This window comes from Colletotrichum spaethianum, assembly GCF_022836535.1.
Source record: "Colletotrichum spaethianum MAFF 239500 DNA, contig03, whole genome shotgun sequence".
Taxonomy (NCBI): domain Eukaryota; kingdom Fungi; phylum Ascomycota; class Sordariomycetes; order Glomerellales; family Glomerellaceae; genus Colletotrichum; species Colletotrichum spaethianum.
In genome coordinates this window covers 1,124,503-1,149,550 of record NW_026054773.1, presented here as the reverse complement: position 1 = coordinate 1,149,550, position 25,048 = coordinate 1,124,503, and the positions used below count along the sequence as shown (strand labels likewise).

At 52.8% G+C, this 25,048-nt stretch overlaps 9 protein-coding genes across 9 annotated transcripts; 2 read left to right on the top strand and 7 right to left on the bottom strand.

Moving 5' to 3' along the window:
* Position 1: 1 nt before the first annotated feature.
* ColSpa_01810 (uncharacterized protein) lies at positions 2-1,026 on the bottom strand (the record flags this gene model as incomplete). Its single annotated transcript, XM_049268022.1, has 2 exons — positions 2-380; positions 419-1,026. 2 exons carry the CDS (start codon positions 1,024-1,026, stop codon positions 2-4), a joined length of 987 nt encoding a protein of 328 aa, XP_049123979.1.
* Positions 1,027-2,380: 1,354 nt separating this feature from the next.
* On the top strand, positions 2,381-3,096 carry ColSpa_01809 (calcium-independent phospholipase A2-gamma; the record flags this gene model as incomplete). The annotated part of the gene is made up of 2 exons (XM_049268021.1): positions 2,381-2,412; positions 2,478-3,096. The coding sequence occupies 2 exons, from the start codon at positions 2,381-2,383 to the stop codon at positions 3,094-3,096; spliced, it is 651 nt and encodes a 216-aa protein (XP_049123978.1).
* A 4,317-nt stretch (positions 3,097-7,413) lies between these two features.
* Positions 7,414-8,879, bottom strand: ColSpa_01807 (syntaxin-like protein psy1; the record flags this gene model as incomplete). Its single annotated transcript, XM_049268019.1, has 3 exons — positions 7,414-7,551; positions 7,831-8,555; positions 8,621-8,879. 3 exons carry the CDS (start codon positions 8,877-8,879, stop codon positions 7,414-7,416), a joined length of 1,122 nt encoding a protein of 373 aa, XP_049123976.1.
* ColSpa_01808 (uncharacterized protein) lies at positions 7,517-8,652 on the top strand (the record flags this gene model as incomplete). Its single annotated transcript, XM_049268020.1, has 2 exons — positions 7,517-7,585; positions 7,864-8,652. The coding sequence occupies 2 exons, from the start codon at positions 7,517-7,519 to the stop codon at positions 8,650-8,652; spliced, it is 858 nt and encodes a 285-aa protein (XP_049123977.1).
* Positions 8,880-13,785: 4,906 nt separating the features above from the next.
* ColSpa_01806 (protein MEMO1) lies at positions 13,786-14,837 on the bottom strand (the record flags this gene model as incomplete). Its single annotated transcript, XM_049268018.1, has 3 exons — positions 13,786-13,881; positions 14,119-14,587; positions 14,677-14,837. 3 exons carry the CDS (start codon positions 14,835-14,837, stop codon positions 13,786-13,788), a joined length of 726 nt encoding a protein of 241 aa, XP_049123975.1.
* Positions 14,838-15,556: 719 nt separating this feature from the next.
* ColSpa_01805 (uncharacterized protein) lies at positions 15,557-16,921 on the bottom strand (the record flags this gene model as incomplete). The annotated part of the gene is made up of 2 exons (XM_049268017.1): positions 15,557-16,552; positions 16,853-16,921. The coding sequence occupies 2 exons, from the start codon at positions 16,919-16,921 to the stop codon at positions 15,557-15,559; spliced, it is 1,065 nt and encodes a 354-aa protein (XP_049123974.1).
* A 619-nt stretch (positions 16,922-17,540) lies between these two features.
* On the bottom strand, positions 17,541-17,926 carry ColSpa_01804 (uncharacterized protein; the record flags this gene model as incomplete). Its single annotated transcript, XM_049268016.1, has 2 exons — positions 17,541-17,658; positions 17,691-17,926. The coding sequence occupies 2 exons, from the start codon at positions 17,924-17,926 to the stop codon at positions 17,541-17,543; spliced, it is 354 nt and encodes a 117-aa protein (XP_049123973.1).
* Positions 17,927-20,286: 2,360 nt separating this feature from the next.
* ColSpa_01803 (uncharacterized protein) lies at positions 20,287-20,783 on the bottom strand (the record flags this gene model as incomplete). Its single annotated transcript, XM_049268015.1, has 2 exons — positions 20,287-20,311; positions 20,338-20,783. The coding sequence occupies 2 exons, from the start codon at positions 20,781-20,783 to the stop codon at positions 20,287-20,289; spliced, it is 471 nt and encodes a 156-aa protein (XP_049123972.1).
* Positions 20,784-21,828: 1,045 nt separating this feature from the next.
* On the bottom strand, positions 21,829-23,456 carry ColSpa_01802 (uncharacterized protein; the record flags this gene model as incomplete). Its single annotated transcript, XM_049268014.1, has 3 exons — positions 21,829-22,466; positions 22,588-22,971; positions 23,003-23,456. The coding sequence occupies 3 exons, from the start codon at positions 23,454-23,456 to the stop codon at positions 21,829-21,831; spliced, it is 1,476 nt and encodes a 491-aa protein (XP_049123971.1).
* Between the last annotated feature and the right edge of the window lie 1,592 nt (positions 23,457-25,048).

Genomic DNA, 25,048 nt, shown 5'->3' with positions numbered 1-25,048 from the left:
ATCATTGCAGGCATCTCCAATTTGCCAGGGTAGAGGGTGTGATATGCGACGGGTCGTTGACCATGATGAAACGCGCCAGGATAGTGGATTTGATGTCGTCGTTTCCTGAATCAGTATCCTGAAGCGACCACCACCTGGCAAAGGTGGTGTTGTGGTAGATACCGCGGATAACAGCCGCGTATTCATCGTGGAGCATCTTCGGCCGGCGGAGGCGTACAAAGCGTTCAACATTCCCCTCGTAAGCCGCCATCAGGATCAACGGGTCCTTGTTGGTGGTCGATAGATGCGAGAGAATGGGGGTATAGAAGAGCGCAATGTGCTCAGGGGCAAGCTCCTCAAAATTCTCCTTCTCTGATGAGGTTTCGTCGATGTTGAATCTTCTGCAATGTTAAAGTAGTGCTTGCCCCATTGTTGGTACTTGTCTAGCCCTAGAAGCACGTCCAGTGAGGACCGCACAGCCGTGTCGCCGTTTATGAATGCAGGCGACGTTGGACTATCGGGATGGGAAGATCGTGTGTAATCGTTGAGGATAGCGTAACACATAGGCTGGCGCATTATGGTGTCAAATATGGCTTTAGATCCTTCTGTTGAAGAATTATCCCTGGCCTCTTCTGCGATTGAGATTTCGGGTAGGAGACCAAGTTCGTTGTAGAGGGCAAAATAACCAGCGACGCCACAGGCTCTAACAACCAGATACCGCATGTCGGGGTAGCGCTTCGCCAGTTCACGGTAGGTTTCCTCACTAGCTACATCCGGATACCATATACAATACGGCTTTTCGTCGTCAGTTGTCATCTCCGGAATGGTGTTGCTTATAATAAGCCGGGCGTTGCGGGCGCGGGCAAAGGCTCTGTTGTTGGGTTCCAAGCAGAGCCTGCGAACGGGTTCCGACATTGCAAAAGCTTCATTATGTCGAATACCGTGTATCACGCACTCCCAGACCCGATAGCCAAGGTCGTTCGGCAGGCGGTGGCCACGAAGTTCGTCCCGGTGGTCGTCGCCCGGCGGCGGGCAAGTCATCCACATGGTTTTCGTCCTGTTTGAGGCCTTCATCTTGCCTTGAATGGAATTAACGTCTCTCAGTCGAAGGGACTCGTAGGATGAAGAGAAGCAAAACTAGGCCCCAGAACACAGCGCGGACGATCAAGTTCCTTTGAGTGGGTTTACTCTGCTCGCGGCGGCCTCACTTGGGGACCCCCTAGGCAATTCAAGATTGGAGCGGGTATCCTGTCGTTTCTAATAAACCCCTGCACAATTCCAATGGCCGTTTGGCTGTTTATCAAAATTGACTTGTCAAGTTCTCTATGACTCCAAGCTTCCACACCATTTCACCATGAGAACGTCCAACAGTGTTCAATTTCTTAACTTCTCGATTTCCACATTGTGGTCAACAGTCATGCTCACTTGGATTCTGCCTGGCTCAGATCGGTATAGTCTAGATCGGACTCGGAGCCTAAAAATGAATTGTTACTGGAGAATATTTGATGCCAACGTCTAATAACCACCACAATTAGTGTTCTTAGAAATAAAAATAGAAAAGTTGGCAATACTAACCCGCTCCAATCAAAGATGAGTGATACGTGGCCGTCTCAAGCTGGGTCGGGTAGGTGAGTATGTTAAGTACACGTGACAATGTGGGACGATGTAGACTATTGGTATGTCGCTGATGTAAGACTTAAGGCAGGCTGCTATCCATAACAGAAAGACACAGCCCAACGCATCATGTCTACCCCGCTTGCCCTTGACTGCCTAAAGATAATCATCCAAACCTCAATCAACAAAACTCCTCGTCAACGAGTATAAGACCGGGCCGAACCGAGCTGCACCGTGATGGAGCCCTCGTCTCAAGTCCCGTTTCCGCCACTAAGGATCTTATCATTGGGTTAGAGCCCCATCCCTCGTGACATTCTAGAACTAACGAATCCATCCAGATGGCGGCGGCATCCGAGGCATTTCCAGCCTCCTAATCCTCGAGCACCTAATGGAAGAGATTCGCAAGGCAAAGGGCCTCGCGCATGTCCCACTACCATGCGAATATTTCGACTTTATTGGTGGAACAAGCACCGGAGGGTATTGCGATTCACATTCAATTAGTCTGAGGAAGCCTACTTACGTGCTGTCTAGGATTATTGCCATTATGCTGGGAAGGCTACGAATGAGTGTCGACGACTGTATTAAGGAATACCGAGAAGTTGCGCAGAGGGCTTTTACTCCGAAACGTACAACATTCTTTCCCGCATCGCCAAAGGGTGCATTCTCCGCTACAGCTCTCGAAAATGCGGTGAAAAACACAAGCAGGAAGTTTTGTACAGCAGCAGAGTGCGCTGGCCGGCGGCAACGGGGGGGCAGTTCGATAGCCGGAACCTGCCCCCATAGCGATATGGAGTTCCGAGATGAGACATGCACCAAGACGTATGTACTTCCTATGCAAACGTCCGAACATGCGTCAAGGATAAGAGTTGACTGACGTGCGGTAGCGCTGTTCTCGCTATTACCAAAGACAATGTAGACGCTCCGCCGACGCTCTTCACCACATACGATACGTCGGCCGGTTTTCGCGGTTGCCCTATCTGGCAAGTGGCCCGTGCAACATCCGCCGCTACAACATTCTTTAAGCCCATCCGAGTCGGTCGAGATGAAGTGGAGTTCGTGGACGCCGGATTTGGGTACAACAACCCAAGCGAAGTTCTCGTTGACGAGGCTCGACGGCAGTTCCCGGCGCGGCCTCGCCTGCAGGTCCTCAGCATTGGTACTGGGCTCGGGGACGTTGTAGACATCGGTAACTCGCGAATGGACATCATTCGGGCGCTGAAAAAGATGGCCACCAGTTCGAAGAATGTGGCGGCAAGGATGGAAGACCAATACGGAGACAGTGACCAATACTTCAGGTTCAACGTTGATCGGGGGCTTGAGGATGTGACCTTGTCCGACTGGGAGAAAGCGAGCAAAATTTCTGCACATACAAAGAACTACATCCGAGAAAGCCGGAGAGGGATTGAGAGATTCGTTCGCCACTATACTGGTTCTGTAGAGGTGCACGACGCGCCAACAGTAGCCGAACTTATAGGAGAGAATAATAATGAGTCGAGAAGTTAGTTCTGCTACCCTCTCTCCAATGCTACATTATCTAACACCATCACAGATAGACAGTTTCACTTCATACCACTTCCGAAAAACCAGCGCTTTGTCGAGCGTCCAGAAGCAACCCATCTCAAACAAATGCTATTTACAGAAAAGCGCCAGCCAGCTGCTTTAGTGGGGCTGGGCGGAGTAGGGAAGACTCAGATATCTCTTCACATCGCCTATTGGGCTAAAGAGAATCTATCAGAATACTCGGTCTTTTGGGTACCCGCCTACAGCCATGCAAGCTTTGAGCAAGCGTACACGGACATCGCTAAGGAACTGGGTATCGGTCCGACAGCGGAAGATGAAGACATCAAGTCGTATGTCAAACAGCACCTGAGTTCCGGAAAGATAGGGCCTTGGCTCCTGATCGTGGACAACGCGGACGATATGGATGTTCTGTACGGCACTGCAGACGATGAAAAAAGTCTGATGAAGCATCTTCCACAGAACAGTCATGGCATAACGTTGTTTACGACGCGTTTCAGGGACGTGGCACTGTCAGTTGCGGACGATGCTTTGGTAGAAGTTAACGAGATGAACGAAAAAGAAGCTACAAGCCTTCTTGAAAAGTCGCTTCTACGGAAGGAACTTTTGCATAACCACGATCTATCGATAAAGCTACTAGGGATACTAACCTACCTTCCCTTAGCAATTACACAAGCCGCCGCATACCTCAATAGAAACAAGCATATATCTATTGAGAAGTACCTCCAACTACTTCAGGGCACTGAACAGACTCTGATCAATATGATGAGTCGAGAATTCCGCGACAGCACCCGCTACGTCGACTCGCAAAATGCTGTTGCAACCACGTGGCTAGTATCTTTTGACCAGATTCGACGAAACGACAGTTATGCCACCGACTTGCTGTGTTTCATATCCCGCATTGAGCCAAAGTTCATCCCACAATCAATCCTACCTATGCCAGGACCCGAAGTAGACATCGAAAATGCGCTCGGTACGCTGTGTTCCTACGCATTTCTGTCTCCCCGAGACGAGGCTGAGACATTCGACATGCATAGACTGGTACACTTGGCAACCAGAGTCTGGGTTAGACGGCAATCACTGGAGGATCAGACCATGAGGGATGCGATTCATCATTTAGACGAAGTGTTTCCAACTGACGACTATCATAATCGCGCCATTTGGAGGCAGTACATACCACATGCGCTCAAGACTCTGCGAGAAGCCATAGATGTCGAGAATTATGCAAGATCTAATTTGTATCTTCAAGTTGGGAGATGCTTGAAAATAGACGGACGATTAAAGGAAGCCGTTATTACTTTAGAACAATGCTTTAAGCTGAGGGAAACATGTCTGGTAGAGGATGAACGAAGGCTTAGCTCTCAATACGAACTTGCAGTGGCATATCAAGCAGGAGGACGGGTCAAAAAGGCGGTCAAGCTGCTTGAGCATGTAGTCGATATGCGGAAAACGACGCTTGACGAAGGGCATCCAGACAGACTTGCCTCACAACACGAACTTGCAGGGGCATATCAAGCAGACGGAAAGGTCAAAGAGGCAGTTAAGCTACTTGAGCATGTGGTTAATGTGCAGGAGACGACGCTTGACAAAGGGCATCCAGACAGACTTGCCTCACAACATGAACTTGCAAGGGCATATCAAGCAGATGGACAGGTGGAAGAGGCAATTAAGCTGCTTGAACATGTGGTTAATGTGGAGGCGACAACGCTTGACGAAGGGCATCCAGACAGACTTGCCTCACAACATGCACTTGCAAAGGCATATGAAGCAGACGGAAAGGTCAAAGAGGCAGTCAAGCTGCTTGAGCATGTGGTTAATGTGTGGAAGACGACGCTTGACGAAGGGCATCCAGACAGACTTGCCTCACAACATGAACTTGCAAGGGCATATCAAGCAGATGGACAGGTGGAAGAGGCAATTAAGCTGCTTGAACATGTGGTTAATGTACGGAAGACGACGCTTGACGAAGGGCATCCAGACAGACTTGCCTCACAACATGAACTTGCAAGGGCATATCAAGCAGATGGACAGGTGGAAGAGGCAATTGAGCTGCTTGAACATGTGGTTAATGTGGAGGCGACAACGCTTGACGAAGGGCATCCAGACAGACTTGCCTCACAACATGAACTTGCAAGGGCATATCAAGCAGATGGACAGGTGGAAGAGGCAATTAAGCTGCTTGAACATGTGGTTAATGTACGGAAGACGACGCTTGACGAAGGGCATCCAGACAGACTTGCCTCACAACATACACTTGCAATTGCGTACGAAGCAGATGGGCAGGTGAAAGAGGCGATTGAGCTGCTTGAACATGTGGTTAAGGTGGAGGCGACAACGCTAGACGAAGGGCATCCTTCCCGACTTGCTTCAGAACGCGCACTCGCACGGGCATACGAAGCAGACGGACAGGACAGCAATAATGTATAACTAGGTCGCTAATTGCACTGAAAACGGCGCAAGTACAATACTAGCAACCAAGTCAGGCAATATGTTTGTGTTTTGATTGATGCATCAATAAGAATGCCGATTCAAAATCAGGCAAATTTGTCGCGTTTCCTCTTGTATACCCTTTGACTTTAGACTCAGCTACCGAAAAAGAATCAGAGAAGAACACTACAAGGCCAATTGCCTGATAAAGATCCTTCGATTAGCGCAAGTCCAAATTTTGGATTGAAATAACCATAGCAACTTGATTCCAGAAGGCTAAAAGTAGGAAGAAAACCAGTCCCGAAAGCAGGGACCATAATTGATGATTTGGTAACAGCCGTTAGTGATTAAGAAGTCCGGAGCTACGTATGCCTGCGTTGATACCGTGATACCGTTATAGAGCAATACTTACAAATGAGGGAATGTGCTTGAATCCACAAATCTGTTTTGACGGATGACCTATCATACGCGGATGTGAAAGTTTGCCTGATTATTTCTGACTATAAGGATATTCAAGAAGGAAAGAAGCAAGTTACACTCTAATCAGGTATCCCTTGCTCACAACCAGCCCACTCCAAGGGCTGCACCAGAAATCTCAATCGCATATACTTACCATGCCCTTTCCGCTCAGACACGACAGGCACCACTCAGGAGTGTGTCATGACACCGCTCCTCTAAGGATTATATCGTGTGGAAGTGCTGTGCCAGACATGAAGAGGCCCGACGTCAATGAGTGCCAAGCGGCGCCAGATCCACTCCAAAACGCAGGACAACTCGAAGCCCCTTCTAGCAGACAGCAACGAACGAACGTCCCTCTACTTGCGGCCATCGACCACGACCGCGAGAGAGGCCGACGACGCTGAGCATCATCGATGGAACATTGAAGTTGTGTGGAGAGTCGAGATAATCACCCCCTCCGCAAACATCAGCGCTTACAGGCCATAGGTGCTCCGGTGGCGAGGGCCAGCTAGACCAAGTACCGTGGCGTACTGACACGGCTTGTCGCCCAAAGTCGTCAATGACTCTGGGCATGGTGGTCGCCTAGGCCAAGGCGCAACGTTGACGAGGTGCGGAACTCGCGGGTCTACTCAGAGTCCTTGGTTTTGCGACGAGCACACATAAAAATCGACAGCCGCAAAACATCATTCCAACGAGATTCATTACACTGCTGAGCTCATCGCAGTATAGTGCCGTACCTACCCTCTGGGTGTCGTCCGCCTCGTTGCGGTATTGAGGTGATTCACGCACTCAGACAATCATCACCGAGAGGGACCGGGACCGCCGTCAGGTATTAAAAAGCGTCGAGTTTAAAAAAGCTGACTATATTTACGAGCATTCATGCCAACGCCCCTGATGCAACAAAATAAAGAAAAGGAACAACAGACAGAGTCGCGCAACGCCCACCACAGCGGTGTTCAATAGTAATCCTCCTCGGAAGGTCTGAATCTCCAAGACACACGGAAAGGGAACACGGATCGGGGGGTGGTGTGTAACAGTAAAGAAAGTTTCTGGTTCCGGGTATGCAAAAAACAACACAAAACACCCTACAAAAGGAGTTTTTTGTTTTCTTCCTTTCCCCTGGGGCCTGGGTTCCCAGGAATTCGCCTCTTTTGCATTTTTTCGGTTTTTTCCATCCCTCTCCCCCATCCAGCAAAAGAGACGACGTGAAACCTTCCGTGATCCGTCCGTCTATAAAAAAGGGAGGGCGGGTAAGCTCTTAAGTGGTAACGGTAATGAGAAATCGATCCAGACGTCAAGTCGGAGGGACGGTGTTTTGGTGGTTACAGATACGCCCCCGGATGGGTTGAGGCGGATGCGGTTAAAGGTATGGTGGGTATTTTGTACAGAGTCAAACAAACAGCAAGCGAGGCCATTTTAGTTTCGAACGGCGGGCATATCGACCTTGCGGCCGAAGCGGGCGGCGACGGTGGCTTCTTGTGCGTTGGCGTTGGGCTCCCAGCCCACTCCCGGCTGGACGATGCGGCGCGCGATTCGGCTCGACGTCTTGAGGATCTGCGGGGATGCGGCGCCGGTGTCGATGGGCACGGTAAGGGAGATGTCGGGGAGCTCGAGGTTGCGCGCGGCGACGGCGCGCTTGGTGGCAGCAGGCGCGGCGGCCTGGCCGCCTGGCTTGATGACGGTGAAGTAAATGGCAACGACAGCGACGATGATGACGACGATGAGGACTGCGCAGCGTTAGCGGTTGAATGGCAAACTCCGCCTGACCGTGGACTTACCGCAGATTCCCAGGCACCACCACTTCTTCTTGCGGGTCTTGCGCGCCGTGTTGACGGCGACGCCAATCTCCTGGTTGCCCTTGTCGAGGTTCTCGACGACCTCCTCGCCCTTTTGCTCGATCTGGGTGACGGCGGCCTCCTGCTGGACGACGAGCACGTCCATGTCCTGGAACAGCTGGGCGAGCTCGACCATCTGCTGCTCAATCTTCTGCAGGGCGGCCTGGCGGTCCTGGACGGCGTTGAGGACGGCGTTGGCCTGGGCCTGGCGGCCGCTCTGCATGACGGCCTGCTGGAAGATCTGGGCGCCGGCGCCGGCGTCCTCGACGGCCTCGCGGACCTCGCGCTCGTCGGCGTCGGGGCGGACGATCCTGTACTGGCGGGCCATCTGGTCCTGGGTGCGCTTGCGGAAGGCGGACTCGACCTGCTGGTACTGCTGGATGGCGCCCTTGAGACGGCGATCGACGCGGCCGACCTGCGGCGAGTTCCTGGGCGATTGGCCGTCGGGGCTGGACTTGACTGTGCGGACGCGATCGGTGAGCGAGCGGTACATGGTCATGGTCTCGGAGGAGAGGGCGTCGAGCTGGCGGGCGGTCGACGAGCTCGCCGACGTGTCGGCGTCGGTGAGGGTGCGCTCCTGCAGCATGCGCAGCTGGTTCAGGTTGGCCTCGATCTGGTCGATGCCCTGGTCGATGGAGCGGCACTCGTTGAGGATGGCGTTGGGGTCCGACTGGCCGAAGCCGCTCGCGTTCTGGGCGAGGGATTCCATCTCGACGTTGGCTCCTGGAACGTGGGGGGCACGCACTGTCAGCACTCGAGCACATACGACCGTCGCGGCCAGGCCGTACCGTATTGGTCCCTACCCATAGTTGGTCCCTGATTGTTGTATCTGTTGCCGCCGTAGGGAGAAGGACCGGAGCCGAAGCTCTGCTGGGGAGGGCCTCCATAGCCTCCTCCTCCCGGGCCATCATCCCGCTGGTCAAAGGGGTTCTGGCGACCACCGTATCTACCCGGGTTTGTCAGTAATCCGCGTTCGGAGAGGTCGTACTCGTCGTCGTGTGTCCCGTCGGCTCCATGGGAGAGAGAAACATACCCGTACTGCGCCATGGTGTTAGTTTCAGCGGACAATGGTGGTTCGGTCGGTGTTCAATCAGGTAGGTAAGGGGAAGGATGTCGAGGGAAAAGGTGTAGAAAATGGCGAGGAAAGGGGGAATGAGGAAAAAAAAAAAGCACAATGTGAGATGCAACGCAACCAGGCTGAAGCAAATAGGGCGATGTGCAAAAAAAAAAAGGTTGGTGATCGCGGCAAGTCGACAAAGTTTGCGGCTTGATGACGGCGACGGGAAGGGGGTGGACTTTCTCTCGCTCGGCTTCGAGGCTTCGAGAAGGGGGGGAACAACAGCGGCAACGTGCGATTGACATGAAGACGGCAGGACGTAATGCAACAACGGTAGGGCAGGGCAGAGCGCGCAGCAGCAGCAGCGGCAGGGCGAGGGCGTGCGGGCGAAACACCGGAAGTGCGAGGGTTGGGGTGAAACACTGACACTCATGTTGCTTCTGCGAAGCGCGTAGGCTTCTTCCTTGCGCGAGGATGATGCGGGCTCGTTAGGCGCTCAAGGGCGAGATGGCTTTTGTAGCGGATTGAGTCGCCGGAGGGAGAGAGAGAGATAGAGAGCGTCGCGCAGTCGGTAGGAAGGGAAGGAAAATGAAGCCTTTGATGCCCAAGTTTTGTTTGGTTGTTTCGGCAGAAAAGAAGCAAGTTGAGTACGGGTAGGAGAAGAAAAAGGGCGAAGATGGGGAAGGGGGTTGTCGGATGAGACGAATCGGTGGTGTTGTAATGGCGAAAGTGACGGGTGGGCGATACGACCAAAAAAGGACGACGGTCGACCACACAAACGCACACGGCAGAGCTCTGCAGGCCAGGCCAGGCCAGGCTAGGACGACAAGAAGTCTCGGGCTCGTCTTTGGGTCGATGAGCAGGGGGGAAACAGTGGTCCTGCGAGGGATTGGGGGGAGGAGGAGGACCTGGACTGGGGGAACAGGAGAAGCGAGACGAAGGCGAATGGGCCACAGAAATCCACACGACGCAGGGTGTGTGTGGTGGATGTGGATGTGGGCTTGGGGCGTGTGTGGCTTGAAGCGCTTCTTTGTAGCAGAAGTTCGAAATGTCTGTCCGGGACGGGGGCGCGGTGCTCGGGGTGCCCCTGGCTCCGGAACGATCGCCGTTTAGGTAGCTTCCAAGGACCCAGTACGAGAGATGATTGGAGGGGGCCCTGGCTGATTGGGGATGGGGGGATGTAGCCAGCGCTGCACTGATGTTTTTTTCCCTCGCGCGTCCTTCTTATTTCTTTTTATTTAGAGTTGGCGCGTCTGTGAGCTCAATGGAAGAGAATAATGGTGTCGTAAGTGGTTGCGAGTGAGGTGGTAGGCGGATGAGTAAGACGATTGGGGGATGAGTGCGAAAGTGAAGGTGAGATTGAGATTGAGTGTGAGTGTAATTCAAGGTGGAGGCAGGCTTGCTTGGCGAGGTGAGGTACGGTACCTGCAGGCAGGCAAAGGAGACAAGCGACAGCAGTCGTCCTAGCGAGAGGCAGGCAGGGGCCGACGATGCAACGTACGGCAGTAGTCGAGGGAAAGGGGGGGCGCTCTGTCACTGTCTCACGCTCACTCTCACTGCTTTGGGGGGGGGGGTGCTTGGCTGTGCCTCTGGTGAGGATTCTCGACTCAGACGGGCGCGGTCTGCGGCAGCTGATTGGGCGAGGAGCGTCGAGGATTGGGACCCTGAAGCCTGGACGTGCCTGTTTGTTCTATGTAACAGGCGGTGGGCGACGGGGGTGCGGTGCGAATAAAGGTGAGGCGCTGGCGGGAGATGGCCCAATGCTGTGTCACTGAGATTAATGCGCCTGGATTGCTCCTTGGACGGCGGTGTGATGTCGACGTCGACGCTTTCTCTTCCTCGTGCCAGAGTGCGATCCAGTGATGTAATGTGGATGGATAGCCGTGGGATGCGGTGACGGTGATCGCGTGCCGGTCGGTGCTGTGACTGGACGATTCCTCCTTTTTTTTTTGGTTCGAGTCCTTTTTCTTCCCTTTTCGTCTCTTACTGTGATTTGTGTATAGCTCGATCTATTTTTGCCTTTGCACATGCGACTTGCACTCTTATGCGCGCTGTCGCTGACCGATGGAGCGTACGTGCCGATGCAATGCAAAGAAAAAGCTAAACCGTGGAATGCTGATTGATACACATGCAGCAGCAAAGCAGCACTCCGGGAAAAGACTAGGTAGAGCTGGTGTAGGCCTCTCGTTCGTCTAGGACTCTGGGTGGCTTGTGACGCCCAAGGACGACGATGGCGAACGGATGGGCGACGGTCGACAGGGATGTTGAAGGCGTGAGCCGTGGGCCAATCGAAGTCGGTCACCGTCCTGGATTCCGCACTCTGAGTTCTGGACTGTGGGTTCTGAACTCTAGATTCCTTGGGTGGCAGTTGTCTGCACCGAAAGCAGCACCGGAAGGGCTCTTCGTTGGCCGCTAAAAAAAGACGGGCAAAAGCTGCTGCTGCTGCTCCTTCGTAGCGTGTGAGTTGTGTGCCGTAAGGTTGCAAAGCAACTAGGTATGCTGCGAAAGAAAACCTCCAACAACGGCCAATCACACGTTGGGCGATCCAGATTCTCTACACCCTTTCGTTTGGGGACCGGGGGCGGCTTCGTGTTTCTCTGCTTGCTTTTGTACACTATGTATCGAAGGGCAGCTCGTCTTCGGTTGCCCACCTTGTTCGACACGAGCGTCTCCAATGTGTTTTTGTGGGTTGCACTCGACCACTCTGCTGGAGAAACGACGTCGATCAAATTCCACAGCGGCCGTCGTGAGCCTGTCGGATGGGTCGTCGTGTCACACAGCCCGGGCGGGAGGTGGGTGAATGCCTAATGCGTCTGAACTGATGACAAGTCGAGTCGAGCCGATTCGGTTCGAGCGAGCGGCTCCTCGAGGGAACGACGCTTGCGCTGATGGTTCGAGAGTCTGAGCGGTGGTGGGTTGGATTGGAGCAATGCCTACTCCGTGAATATCGAGGACCCCAAAAAACAAGCGACACCAAGCGACGACTTGAAGATTGCAGCGGAGGGGAGAAGATGCAGGTTCACGACGGCGGCCGGGAAACGGGAATCCAGCCTCTTAAACCTATCCCCTCCCTCCCCCAATCTCATCATCCCATGCTCATCACAATGAATTGGGAACCCTCAGTCAATCCCAATCCTTCCGGGCCACCTCACCCCGCTTCCTCGCTCTTCAGCTTACGGTCTCGGAAGCGCGAAAGCTAGCATGGCACATGCGACTGCTGCAAGCCTCCATCCTCCGTCTCCGTATCCGCTGCGCTGCTCCACGCCCTGAGCTTCTTAGCCTCCCACCTCGCAGCTCCCGCCCAGCTCTCCCTCCAAGCCCCCCATCCCCAGAATAAGGCCGGCGGGAACTCCAGCGCATCGGACCACCTCGGACTGCCTGCTTGGTTGCTTGCGGATGTGCCGTCTCAGGAACACACACTCTCTTGCTGTCTCTCACACCACCACCCCCCGGCGAACCTCATCTTCCTTCGCCCCAACTAGACTCGGTTCCATGCAGCCCGTAAGCCAGCATCAGCAGGCTGGCATTCCGTTTGCTTTCTCATAGGCAAGGGACCGCCAAGAACTCGTCCCAACTTCACCCCCACCAGTCCCGAAGATATTCTGGGCTTTCGGATTCCAAGGCAGCTGACTAGATATGGGAGAGTCAACCCAGAACTACTCCGTAGATGCTTAGCTGCCGCCTGCGAAAGAGGAGGGGTCAAACACCAAGCTCAGCTTGCCAAGGAACTCAGCTCCAAAGTCTTTCCTCACTCGGCCACCTCGCCCAGACACAGCCTTCGACCATCCATTGCCATCCGCCGCCATCCACCGCCCAGTTCCGTCCCTGAGCCAATCCCGCGCCTCACGAGCCCTCTGCTCCAGGATGGACGTCCTCCGCCCTCCCTTGGGGCCACCATTCTGCAGTTAAAAATGCCCAGCCGAGATCTGGTCCGCAAACTCTTTTGCCATCCTCGACGGGGGATATCCCTTCACTCCTTCGCAACACCACAAAAAAAAGTCCATGCTCTCTCTGCATTCCTCACTCACATGCTACCTATGCCGCCACGCTGCGGGTGCGCGGGGTACGACATCTGAAGAAGCCCCTCGCTCATGGCGGCGGCATGTCACCGCAACAAGAAGCTTTTCCCCCCCTTTACATTCCTGGCCTTCCGGCGGTGGAGAGATAGCTAAGCTGCGCTGGCGGGCCTGCTGCCCATTTAGCCCGCCCTCGCGCGCCGCTTTGGGCGAAGCTGACACGCACCGCCCACACCACCACCGCCGCCATCGCATCCTCCCTTGGCGCCCACGGCGCCGCACCGCCAGCCGGGCCAGGGAGACGGTTAGGGCTGTGCTGCCGAGCGCCAGGATCCTCCTTCTCTGGCATCCTAGCCCGCTTCTACACCCGTCCCCGAACGGCGACAGGCGACGGGCCCTCCCCTTCCGCCCTTTCTCGGTCCGTCCAGCGTCACCGTGTCATGCTCTCCCTCCCCTCCCCTCGAGACCAGCCTGTTGCCGAGCGGCCGGCAAGACGACGACGCCAGACCACAAGATTTATGCATGCCGCTGGGCGTTACTCATCCTGCCCTTTGCCCAAGGGTGCGCGGTGTCTTTGACCACCAGCACTTCAGACGGATGTCGTCAACAATTCTCAAATTTTCTAAAAAAGCGCCAGAAAGCCGGGGAAGCTTTTCTACACGCACCCATGCCTCCTCTATCCGTTGCGGGAGGCGGGTGAAACTTGCGGTCTAAGCCCTTCAAAAAAAACTCCTCCCCCTCGTCACGCCCAGAGCCCCTCCTCCTCCCCCGCCGCGCGGACGGGTCGCCGGCGTCCCATGCTATTTGATACAGAAACCGAACTCCCACCACCGCTCCCTCTTGTTACTAACGCCCACGCGAAAAACCCAAAAATGATTTCTCATACCACGGCGTACGCCGACACGTAGCTCACGCTCGAATCGCCCGGGCCCGTCACCAGGCTGCTGCGCTGGTACTGGATGAACTTGAAGCGGTGCTGGTCGCCCAGCTCCTCGAGCGCCGCCATCGTCACCCCGATCGGGTGCCGCCCGCACACCGTGTTCTTGGTCTGCTTGAGGTTGTCGTAGAAGTTGCTGTGCTTGCCCGTCTTGATGGCCTCGATCGCCAGGTCGTCCACCAGCTTGACCGTCTCGTGGATCGGCGGCCCTTGAGGCGCAGACCCGTACGGACGGAGCTTTTGCAAGCTGTTGAGCGTACCGTCTGGGCAATATACCATGTAATCAAAGTGACTGCCCCAGTGGCAGAAGTCGGAGCTCACGATGAAGGCGTTCTCCGGGTCTTTGAGGTACTCGGCCAACCATTTGCCTACCTCCTTCTCCTCTGCCTTGTTGTTATCGCCAATCAGGATGGGTATGACTGGCGGGAAGTTGTCGGGCGAGCCGAACGTCTGCTCGAGCCGGAGCCAGAGGTAGGGCAGGTGCATCTCCAGCGAGTGCTCCTTGTCGTCATTAATTACCGGGATCTCGGGGATGTCGAGCTCGTCGCGGAGGTGGGCCACGATCTGCTGGTCCACCTTGAGGCTCCCCCACGGCGTGCCGTAGTTCGGGTACCCGGTGACGGCGCAGCCGGCGAGGTAGAACGTGTGCGAGGGCCCGAGGAGGAAGACACGCTTCGCCTTGCTCAGGTCGAAGGCCTTGTATGCCCATGCCGCCGTGGCACCGGAGTATGTGTAGCCGGCGTGTCTGTTTGCGTCACTGCAGTCAGCATTGAGTTCTCGGAATGTCTCGGTTACACTATAGGGTAAGCTGTAGAGAGCAGATGGCAGACTGACGGGGCGATGATGACGCGAGCGCCGGGGATGGGGAGCCCGTCGCCGTCGACCTGGTCCGGGACGTCGGAGAGGAAGCTCTCGAGTTGGGAGCGAAGGAGCTTGGGGTCTCCTTCGTACCACGAGCCCGCCTTACCGGGGCGGCGTGTGTCTCTTGGCGGCATGGTATGGATGCTCTACTGGAACTCGTTTGCGGACGTATTGAAAAAGAGGTAAGTGCAGCGACAAGAGGTTGCGAAATGTCTACGGATTACAAGCGGTCCTTAAGAGGGAACAGGAAGAGAGGCTAGTTTGGAGTCTGCGCGATGGGGGCAGGGAGGTCAGGTAAGGCAAGGTGACGCTCTCCTGCCCCGCACCAAGGTGGTCAGGAAGCTTCGCGGGACCAGCTCCTGAGGGGCCGGAGGGGTAGGACTTCCCCACACTGACTGGCACATTATTTCGAGCTGAGGTCGTTAGCGCCCGTGGGCCGGGGCCGGACCAACTGGAAACTTCATCGGCATACAGATGCGAGTTGCGAGCAAGTTACAGTGCAAAGTCGCCGTGAAACCCATGAAAGGAACCAGTGCAATGCAACTTTGCATGTCGTGCAGAAGAGGGAGGAGTACCGGGTAGCTTCATGCTCCAGCAAGACGAGTTCGTTCTACCACTCGCCTTCGGGCGGCAAAGACGCGATGACAGCGCTTCGTTCATGTCCTTACTCGTCTGCCAAAAAAATCTTATCTTCCGTTGAGACTATGTACAGTCTGTTGTATTCGAGCCAAACACTGCATGATGAGACTAGATTCTAAGCCTGCTTCTTCAAGCTGTTGTCTCTCCTCCAAAAAATGAAGCGCTAACGTAAGCCGGAAAATAGCACTACCGTGGTTTAGTTGAACAAGCGCCCTCACGGGTCTATCCAAGACCCCGGCATGACCGGCCTCCGCTGATCAATACCCGCCCAGAACTCGGCGGCAAAGACCTCAAACTCAGGCGCCCACCATAGCCGCCAGTCCCTCAGCTGCGGCCCGTAATCCAGACCGATGATGCGGATGGACAGCCAGTAAAGATCGCTCCTTGGGTGCTCGTCGTCCACCATCTGCATCCACGACTCTCTCATCCGCAGTGAGGTGCGGACGTGTCTGCGCGAGGCGGCTACGGCATCAGCGTCGAACGCGCCCTTGACCTCCGGCGCCGTGGACTTGACCTTGAGCGCTTCGCCTCTGCCGTACTGTAGGAGGTCCACATCAGCATCTCTAAGGTCTCGTAGCCATTGTCTTAGCACGCCTCGGAAGATGGCGTCCCATTTCTGCCACGGGAGATCGGGCGAGATTCGGCAGAGGGCGCCGCCGAGCACCGAGATAAGCGGCGTGCCCGTCCACACCGGCACGCGATACCAGTCCCATGGGACGACGGTTTCCACTCCGTGCAGCTGGTTCCGCCCGGCAGCTCTGAGGGTCTCGGCAAAGGTGTAGCTCCAGCCCCCAGTCCATGCCTGAAGCCGCACCATCGACGTCCTCCATCCCTCTGACTCCTCGTCTTCTTGCACTGGCACGTCTTCATCGCGGCCAAGGCGCGGGTTGAACTGCATCTCATGCGCGAACCGCTTTCCCAGCGCGGCTGCGGCAGAGTGCACGAGCGAGAACCCGACCTCAGCGGACGCGCGCACGTCATCTGCCGTGATCACACCGTCTTCGTTAAGCAACCTCCGGTACACGTGGACGTCTTGTGTTGTGAACGCGCCGAGACGGACGGCTTCTGCTCTGTCTCGTAGCGGAAGGTCGTGGTACCCTGGGAGAAAGTTGCGCTGGAAGACCCGCAGCCAGTCGTCTGCGTAGGAGCACTCCGTCTCGAACTCAAACATGCGCTCGATGGTGAGGGTTGGGATGTTGGCGCTGCGGGACTGAAAGAGGGAAACAAGGGCGTAGTGGGTTGAGTCGGGTTTGGGTGCGAGGCTTTTTCTAGATTTTACCAGCTCGCCGAGCGGACTCCTTTTTGTGCCGTATGGTTAGCGATGGGATACGTGAGTAGAGGTGAAGGAGGGGGGGGGGGCGTACTCGGCTGATCCGCCATTGTCGTCAATGAGATCTTCTAGGCCGAGGTCAAGTAGCGTTCGGCATACTTCGACTTGCTCATAGTCTGTGGCATACTGAACTACTCTTAGCCTGGTAAGATTACTTGCCCAGCAAGTTTCGTGACTTACATATAACAGGGTAGAACCGTTCTCGTCCCTATCAAGTGGCGATGCCTCCCCTTTACTAAACATAGCCATCATTCCTTTCACATCGCCCTCCTTCACAACTGCAAAGATGGCGCTGTGTTTCGACCTGACACTAAAAGACCGCAGACTCTGCTGCCAGCCTCCCGTCATGCTCCAACAGACTTGTATCTCCCACACGGCCCCTGACATCCACGCCGGAAGCTGAAGGGACAGACCCCACTCGCTTCGGTCTTTGTAGGAGGCGGTTGCAAGCTGCCCCGTTGGGGTCGGTTTATACGAAGACAGTCTTGAGCCTCTCCATGTCCTTTTTGATCGGACGACGATATACTCCGTCTCCCTTTCATTATGTGTTTCATGGTGCTTCAAAGTCTGAAGCTGTCTCGTTATGTTTTCCAGCTTGCTCGATACGTCTTGTGAGACTTTTTCTGCTATTCTGTCTCCGTAGACTTGATGCAGTAGTTTCTGCTCGTTGACGACTTTTTCGGCCGTCTTATCGGCGATCCGATCATGAGAAGCCCGCATAATCGCCCTATCGTGTGTAAATAGAAGCAAAACCCCTTAGAACATGGAAGAAGAATTTGGTATCATCCATACGAACCTGTCATAAGCTCCAACACACATCAGCACCATCCCCACCGCCGTATCCAACCTCCTCTCCAACTTTTCCAGGTCATCCCTCCGCAACGCCGCCCACGCAAGCCTCATCTTCCGCCTCGTACGACTCTGTAAGCTCTGCTTCGGTGTCTTCTGTAAGCTGGATTGAAGCCTCGTAACCATCTCGTCCACAGCTTTGTATGCTTTGGTGGCGTAAGTCGCGCACGCCTTGGCATGCTGAGTCGGCAGTTGCAGATCCAACTCTCCATATTCTTCTTCGCAGCTTGAAAGTTTATCAATAATCCCTTGCAGAACCGGGCCAAGGGCTTCGAGTCGGTCGACGGCGTCTTGCAGATCTAATGGGAGGTCTTCGATCGAGTGCCATAAGCGGACGGCCTTGGCGATGCCGATGCAGAGTTGGCCGAGGGCTATGCCACTCGCGGCGGCACCAACGGCTTCCATGAGGGAAAGTGCCGAGATCTTAGAAAGCCTAGTGAATCGAAAAACGCGCAGAGAGTCATGAATTTAGTCTTATGACTTGTTTGCCGTTTTGCAGTGGCGTTTCAAGGTAGTTTTAGTAGCCAGCCAACGAAGGTGGAAGAAGCAAGTAAGAGAAAATTCGCATCTTCACAAAGTTTAGTAGGCAACCAGCGATCTCCAGCTGTTTAAGAGTAACTGAGAGTGCGTCAAGAAACGCTCCATCGGCCCCTACCACAGCCCCGTAGCACAGCGCTGCCGACAGAACGGGCCTGGTGCCTCGGCGGCAAACTGCATGTTTTTACATGGGTTGTGTGGCCTCTCGAGGCGGGGGTATGCGAGCCAACCAGACTTTTGACCCAACAAGCAGGCCTTCGGAACCAACGCTCTACTACTTCTGATACTCAGTTGGATGCCCATAGCATCAATCCCTGCATTCGGGCGTGCCAAGGACGGAGTCGTACAAGCGGCGATGTGCTGGCTTCCTCTGTGTCACTTACACCACTGCTGGCAACTGATAGGATAAGGCGGAAATTTCGAGACGGCTAAGAAGGTGTGAATACTTTCTGGTATCTTGGGCTTGCTGTGGCAAATCTGAGAGCTCGAGCTAGACGGGCGGCCGTATCTTTCGATACTCGGACCAAACCAACGGCGCGGTTTCTCCCTTCTCCCACTTCTCGAGCCTGTCCCATACTTCTGAGCCAAACTCGTGATAGTCCCAAGGCTCATCAACCCAGCTCCCCGGCATTTTGAAAGCCTGACTTTCCACCAGATTCCAAAAATCACCTGCATAATCCTCATACTCGAAAGTCCACCAGAGTTTCCACTGCTCCGGCCGAGAGCCATAGGTAAAGCCAATTAGAGAGAACCGAGCGGTCCCTTTAGTAGCAAACATCCACGGGGCCCATCGCCGCCCAAAGCACGTGGAGTCTTTTTCGTATAGTCGCCTCTCCTGTCGCCCGTAACTCAGAAGATCAACATCGCAAGAACACAGTATCGCGATCCATGCGGTAAACACAGATTCCAACGCAATCGTAAGCCGCGCCGCACTGCGTATGACGTCGTCCTCCCCGCCGATCAAAGACCACGTTATAGCAGAGAATGGTGTGACTTCGCCATATTTTTCTTTCCAGGACCAGACAGACTCGAGATGATGCAAGTCTGATCTGTTCTGGCGGATACAGACCTGAAGCAAGCTGCTCCAATGCTTCTGCTCCTCAACCTCTTGCTCAACACCATGGCAAGTCACCTTCGCTGTTAGTCTCCAAGCAAACAATAACACGAATGAATGAAGTATGGCGCAGTCTTCCTCCATAGAAAGCTCGACAATCTCCGTATCAAGATGATCAGCTTCTGGAAGGATTAGTAAGACTTCATCTAGACGCCAGCAACCACAACTCTCCGCCAACTGCCTCAGGTGCTGAAGTCTTGTCTCAATAGGCATTGACTCGTACTGAAATTTATAACGCTTAAGAAGAGCCTGAAAAGCACGGCAGCTAATGCCGTATGCGAGAAGATCCCCAATTGTTTCCGCACTGCTGAGAACGTCGTCTAGGCCGTGATCTGCGAAGAGCTCAAGAAACTGTAGATCTTGGGGTTTGGAGCCACGGTGATTCAGCGCACTGATCATACCGAAAATAAAAAATGTACTAATTGAAGTGTCGGTCAGATCAAACCCCATCTTTTCACTGATGGTGACTAACCTATTGCCGGTGCTCACTGGGTCGTATATGTAACTTCCAAGGCCACGTTCTAGAAGCGAGTTCGTTATCTTGTAGGCGCCAACGTACACAGCGAACTTGATGATTTGTAATAATTAGCCACTGTGATCAAGGACATACTCCCTTGGTTTGGCCTATTTACCCAAAGCAAACTTCTGTCATGCTGATCGCGCACAAAAGAAGTCATCTTATGCTTATCCAGGTAGTGAAAAAGGGCGGGAGCATTGTCCTTTTTGAGAAACCGATCCAGACCTAAGTCCAAATACCGAACCACTTCATACGCTCTCAAATTCAGTTGCCATCCTTGAAAGCTCCTCTGTGCCAGTACTGAATACACCGATCCGGTGAGCCAAGTCGGCGTGCGAATGGAAAATTGAAAACTGCCGTCAACACCAAAGCCGAAGCGGAAGGTGGGTAGAACGGAGTTTGAGTAGGGCACGTGGAAGACGTTTGATACCGTAGACGGAACTAGTTTGGGGGTTCTTCTTTTAATGCTGTTCTTTTCATCGGTCTCAAACGAATATTCGTTCCCAACCAATGTATTGTTTGTGATCTTGTTCGACACTGTCAGCCCTTCAAGCATGAAAGCAGTGCAAAAGGTTGAGGTTGCCCTAGGACTGAATGTTAAAAGTTGCATGCGTTGGACACCCTGATGTCAGCGATAAGGGTACTAACATCAGATACTGCGTTTGTGCTATCGAGAAAAGATACAGTGCCGAATCTAGCTTTGTGTCTAGATCCTTCCATTCGTCTTTCTTTAGTAATACTTTAGTCGATGCAAATCTCCGTTTAAGGCCTCGTTGGTCAGCATTGACCTTGGCTCGCAAGTGGTCGACCATCTCTTGGAGGTTAGTCAGCGCACCGCGGGCTTTGGCGATGTGCTTCTGCAAGCGAGCCATATTGCAAACTGCTTCAGGCAGCATGTTTTTGGCCATCTGATTTTCGATATCGTCGAGAAACTCTTCAAGGTCTCTAATGCGTTCGGCTTTTTCATAAAGCATGACTGGAACCTCTTTGACTTCATTCCAAAGCCTCATGAGTTTGAAAGAGGCGCTGCCGACCTTGCCGGCCATATCGACGACGGCGATAACGCTCGACACCAAGCCTAGTACTTCTGCCATTTCGGTGAGATACCCTGCGCTTCGGTAGCTGATTCTGTTTAAGGCCGGTAGCGTACGACAACGGTAAAGCTGAATGATGTAGGCTATAAAGAGGCTAGCGAAAGTGAGTATAAAGATATTTACCAGAGTTCCAAAATTTTCGGAGGAAGAGGCTAAGAAAGAGGGGATTGAAGGAGATTCTAGGGCGACGCATGGCGTTCCTGAGGCTGTGTCGAAATCATTGGCTAGCGTAACGCGCCATGCAAACACTTGCATTTGGAAGCCCAATTGCTGATTCGACTATTAGTCTGCATCGCCCCCATGTGATTGTGGCTGGAGCTGACTGGCGTCTGATCTTAGGTCAATACGAAAGCTGATGAGTTGGCAGTGAGCCTTATCAGGGTTGCGACCCGGATAGCGCACGCTGGGCGGACTGGTTCACTAGAGCAGCCTGGAATCAGCCATATGATGCGTGTGATCAGCTCAACCTAAAGTTCATGTTCTAGTGTGCAAAACTAGATACCACATTCTTTCCCCTTTTGCATTTTTGGAATTTAGGAAGAGGTGTTGAATAAACCACACTGATGAGATAAGACCAAGCCAAAATTGTGGCTTAGATGGTAAGGCGAGGCGCGCACTTGCTACAAAAATCAAAGAAGGGCACATTCACGATCTGCCAGGTATCTCAACATCTTCACTTTCTAATCCTGGTTACATGTTTCGTGTCGTACAGCTGTACGCAGGTAGAAAAACGAAGGGTGTTTCAAACTCAACATGGGAACAAGAGTCCGACTACGGAGACCATCGCGGCATCAGGACTCATTATTGGTGGCTGTTGTAACCTTATCGGACCAAAAATAAAACAAAAGAGACATGGAACCGGAATCAAATTGCATTTGCTTGTGCTTGAATAGCGATTGCTAAATTATACGAGATAGAGGGAAACAACTAGCATTGATAATTTAAAACCGCAGCTATCGGTTTATGTAAAGGCAGTGACGCAATGGGGTAATACAACCCTCACATTGAATAATAAACCAAGACTTTTATGTCACAAGTGACAAATCTATTGATTCAACTCTTTACTCTCCTCCTTTTCCATAAGAGGAATGATAAAATCCTTCGCGCTTGAATGCCGAACTAGATGGCGTGATATGTAATCGGTCTTCTTGATCATGTATTCCGGAATAACAACTGTTCCCTTCGTCCACTCATACATGGACGAGAGCTTACCGTCTTTTTGCTCCATCCTTTTTGATCTTGAAAAGCCTTCAAGAGACTTCGGACCGTATCCATAAATCTTGGTCTTGCGATAATGAACAGAAGGGTGTATTTGTTCGTTTGTCTTGCCGGTTCCTCCTTGGGCGGTGTCCTTGTTGTATTCGCCCGGCGTCCTGTAACTAGACATGAAGGGTATAACTTTCAAGAAGAACACAAAGAGGCGAGAAATGAGAAACATGTTGAGGATGTCGAAGATGTCGATTGTCAGTCCTGTAGCCCAGGAATCGTCTGCCTCGTCAAAGTCTACCGTGGCTGAAGCGATATAAATCTTCATGTAGTCTAATCCCCGCCAAAATAGCTGCAGGGGCCAGAACGAGCCGAAGTTTTTGTGCTTGGCGCTGTGAATCAGTCTCTTCCGTGATATAATCTCGCGATGGGCAAGACTTGAGGAAACAGTTGAAGGGTTTCCTTCGTCTGCCTCCTCTATATTGTCGAGTTGGACGTATGGCTTGATTTGGTCACACATCCATGTGAATGAGATAAGTGCAATTTCTGTCGCGATCAGCGGTCTCCTTATGGCTCATGCAGGGGCCAAGCTACTTACGTTCAAAATCAAATGGGAACCCCATAAGGATGGCCGGATTGCCACCTCCGACGTTAACGTGGCCGCCAGGAAACCAGACCTGTCGCAGGTCTGGTTCAGCGTCTTTCAGCTGGACAGCCATTTCGGCCTCGATCAAGTCGCTCCACGCCTCTGAAAGTTGCTCTTCTGTGGCTGAGCTTCCCTTTTTAATGAGTTTTATGAAATCTTCATGGATCTGCTTAATCGATCTTCGGTGACTTTTGGGGCATTGTTCGTCTCTTTGTGGCAGGTGCCAGAGTGTCGGGGTGAAAGGCTTTATATGCTCATCAAGGGCCAACGCATGAAAGGCATGCTTGATGTCTATATTTACAACATAAAACTCGATTAGAAGAGCCGAAAACAAAGCTGCAATGTAATTCGAATGTTGTAGACTTACATTTACTCATGGAAGTGTTGTGAAATCCTTGGTAATCAATGCCGGAAAATGGCAGGTACTGAGCGATGTAGTTGAGAATCATTTGAAATTGATAACGGCCTGGGATTCCCAGGGCGCCAACAGTGTCGAAGACACCGACAACTTCAACAACTCTGGATGATTCCGGGGGAAGCTTATGAGGCATCCGAAGCCATGGATCTTCCTCTTTGTCACAATGTGGCATGCTATCATTACGGATACCTGTGATCCATTGTCTGTACTCCTTGGACCGACGGAAGTTAAAGCTGTCGTCGTGGCGAAACTTTCGGTAGAGTTCGTAAAGATCCGGAAAATCGTTCATCTCTTGAGGCGTGATGATGCCGATATCCGTGATAAGACCTGCCACTGAACGTGCTGTGTATGCTCCTCGAGAAAAGCCAAAGCAAAAGATTTCGTCGCCCTCGGCATAGTTCATGACGACGAAGTTGTATGCTTTGATAACTTCGGCATTGAGACCGTCGCCGAAGATAGCTTGTCGTATATTCTCCACGATGTTTACACCACCGCCTGTGCCAATGCCTGAGCTGTAATACACTACTTGTCGACAAGTGGTGTCATTCCCGTCCTTTTCAATGGTTCCAGTGCGAGCAATGCAACGCGCGAGTCGTGTGACATTGGACGGGATGTTCTTCTGGCCAGTCACGGACGATTGCCAGGTGCCGTCACAACATATTATGATCCGTTTACGAGTGGCTTGAGGGACCTTTTCATCTTGGAAAGTCCGACTTTCGGACCGAGATACGTTTGTTGCTTGATAGTAATCCAAACTAGGGGAATTTTCGGAAGGAACGGAAAACTGGGCGTCGGCGGCTGGGGAGCTGAAGTCGAGGGCATCAGATTCTGGAGACCCTAGAACATAAGATCTCCAGAGGTTTGAGGAGTTGGGGCTTAGAGATTCCATCTTCCCAGAATAGCAAGTTCATCAATAGTAGTACGTGAGAATAAAAACTTTGACGAGGACTCGTCGAGACCGGCACATTGGCTGAGGTTTTATAGCCGACGAGGGTACATTCTAGCGCATCTGTTCAGAAAAGAGTTATTGACTTGTGCTGTCTTGGAAACTAAATTATTGTCTCATTACTTCCTTTTGGGCTGTTATTGATTCACTGACATTCAGCTGAGGCTGAGACTTTAGCGGAGTAGCGGAGATGTTTTCGGCCACCAAGACCGCATGCAATATGATGCCTGGAATGCAGTCATCGGACCAGATCCTGCTACTGGAGAAGAATACCATGCTGGAACTTCACAGTCACAGGTCAACTTATCGGCGTGCGGGTCGAGACAACTGACAGAAAATGGCACTCAGTCACCCTAATAAAACACTATGGACTATGTCAAGACTGGACTACGTCAAGACCAGAAAGACTTAGCGATCGTTTTATGAGACCAGAAACGAGGTTGACACGAGTATAGGTCACCCACTCACGCTAAAGAAACCATCGTGTGGGTTTCTGCCTTATCCGCCCAGGCATGTGATCACCCAGTGTTGATTTTTCTGGTTTCTGGTCAAGAGTTAGCAGCCCAAATAGTAAACAGGGCGTGCAGAAGTCATTCTTTGGGCTGATAGAAAAGGTTGTACAGATTCAACGGCTTCATTTCATGAAAAGTGTTTCTCATTGGTGGAGAAGTTCATCACGAGGCGCTTAATCTTAAAGCTTTGTCTGTTGGAAATGAATATAGCGCGCTCTAAAGACGTATGGTACACTCTATTCGACTATGCCTGAAGGAAGCTGTGTGTACCACTCATTGCCACATGGCCACACGATCGTGTTGAAATCTTGTAGGAGCTTGATAGAACGGCCGCGCTATATGAACGTGTCATTACTATGTACACGCAGTCTTATGAGAATGCTTCACGATGGCAGTCTTTGAGGATGATCCGGACGACACTGTCAGGGGGGTTGTCGAGCCCAACGTAATGGTGAACATAGAGTTGAATCTGATAGAGAAGATGCCTAATTTATGCTGTTTGCCAAGACTGGTTAACTTCGTGCTACTGATTTCGGA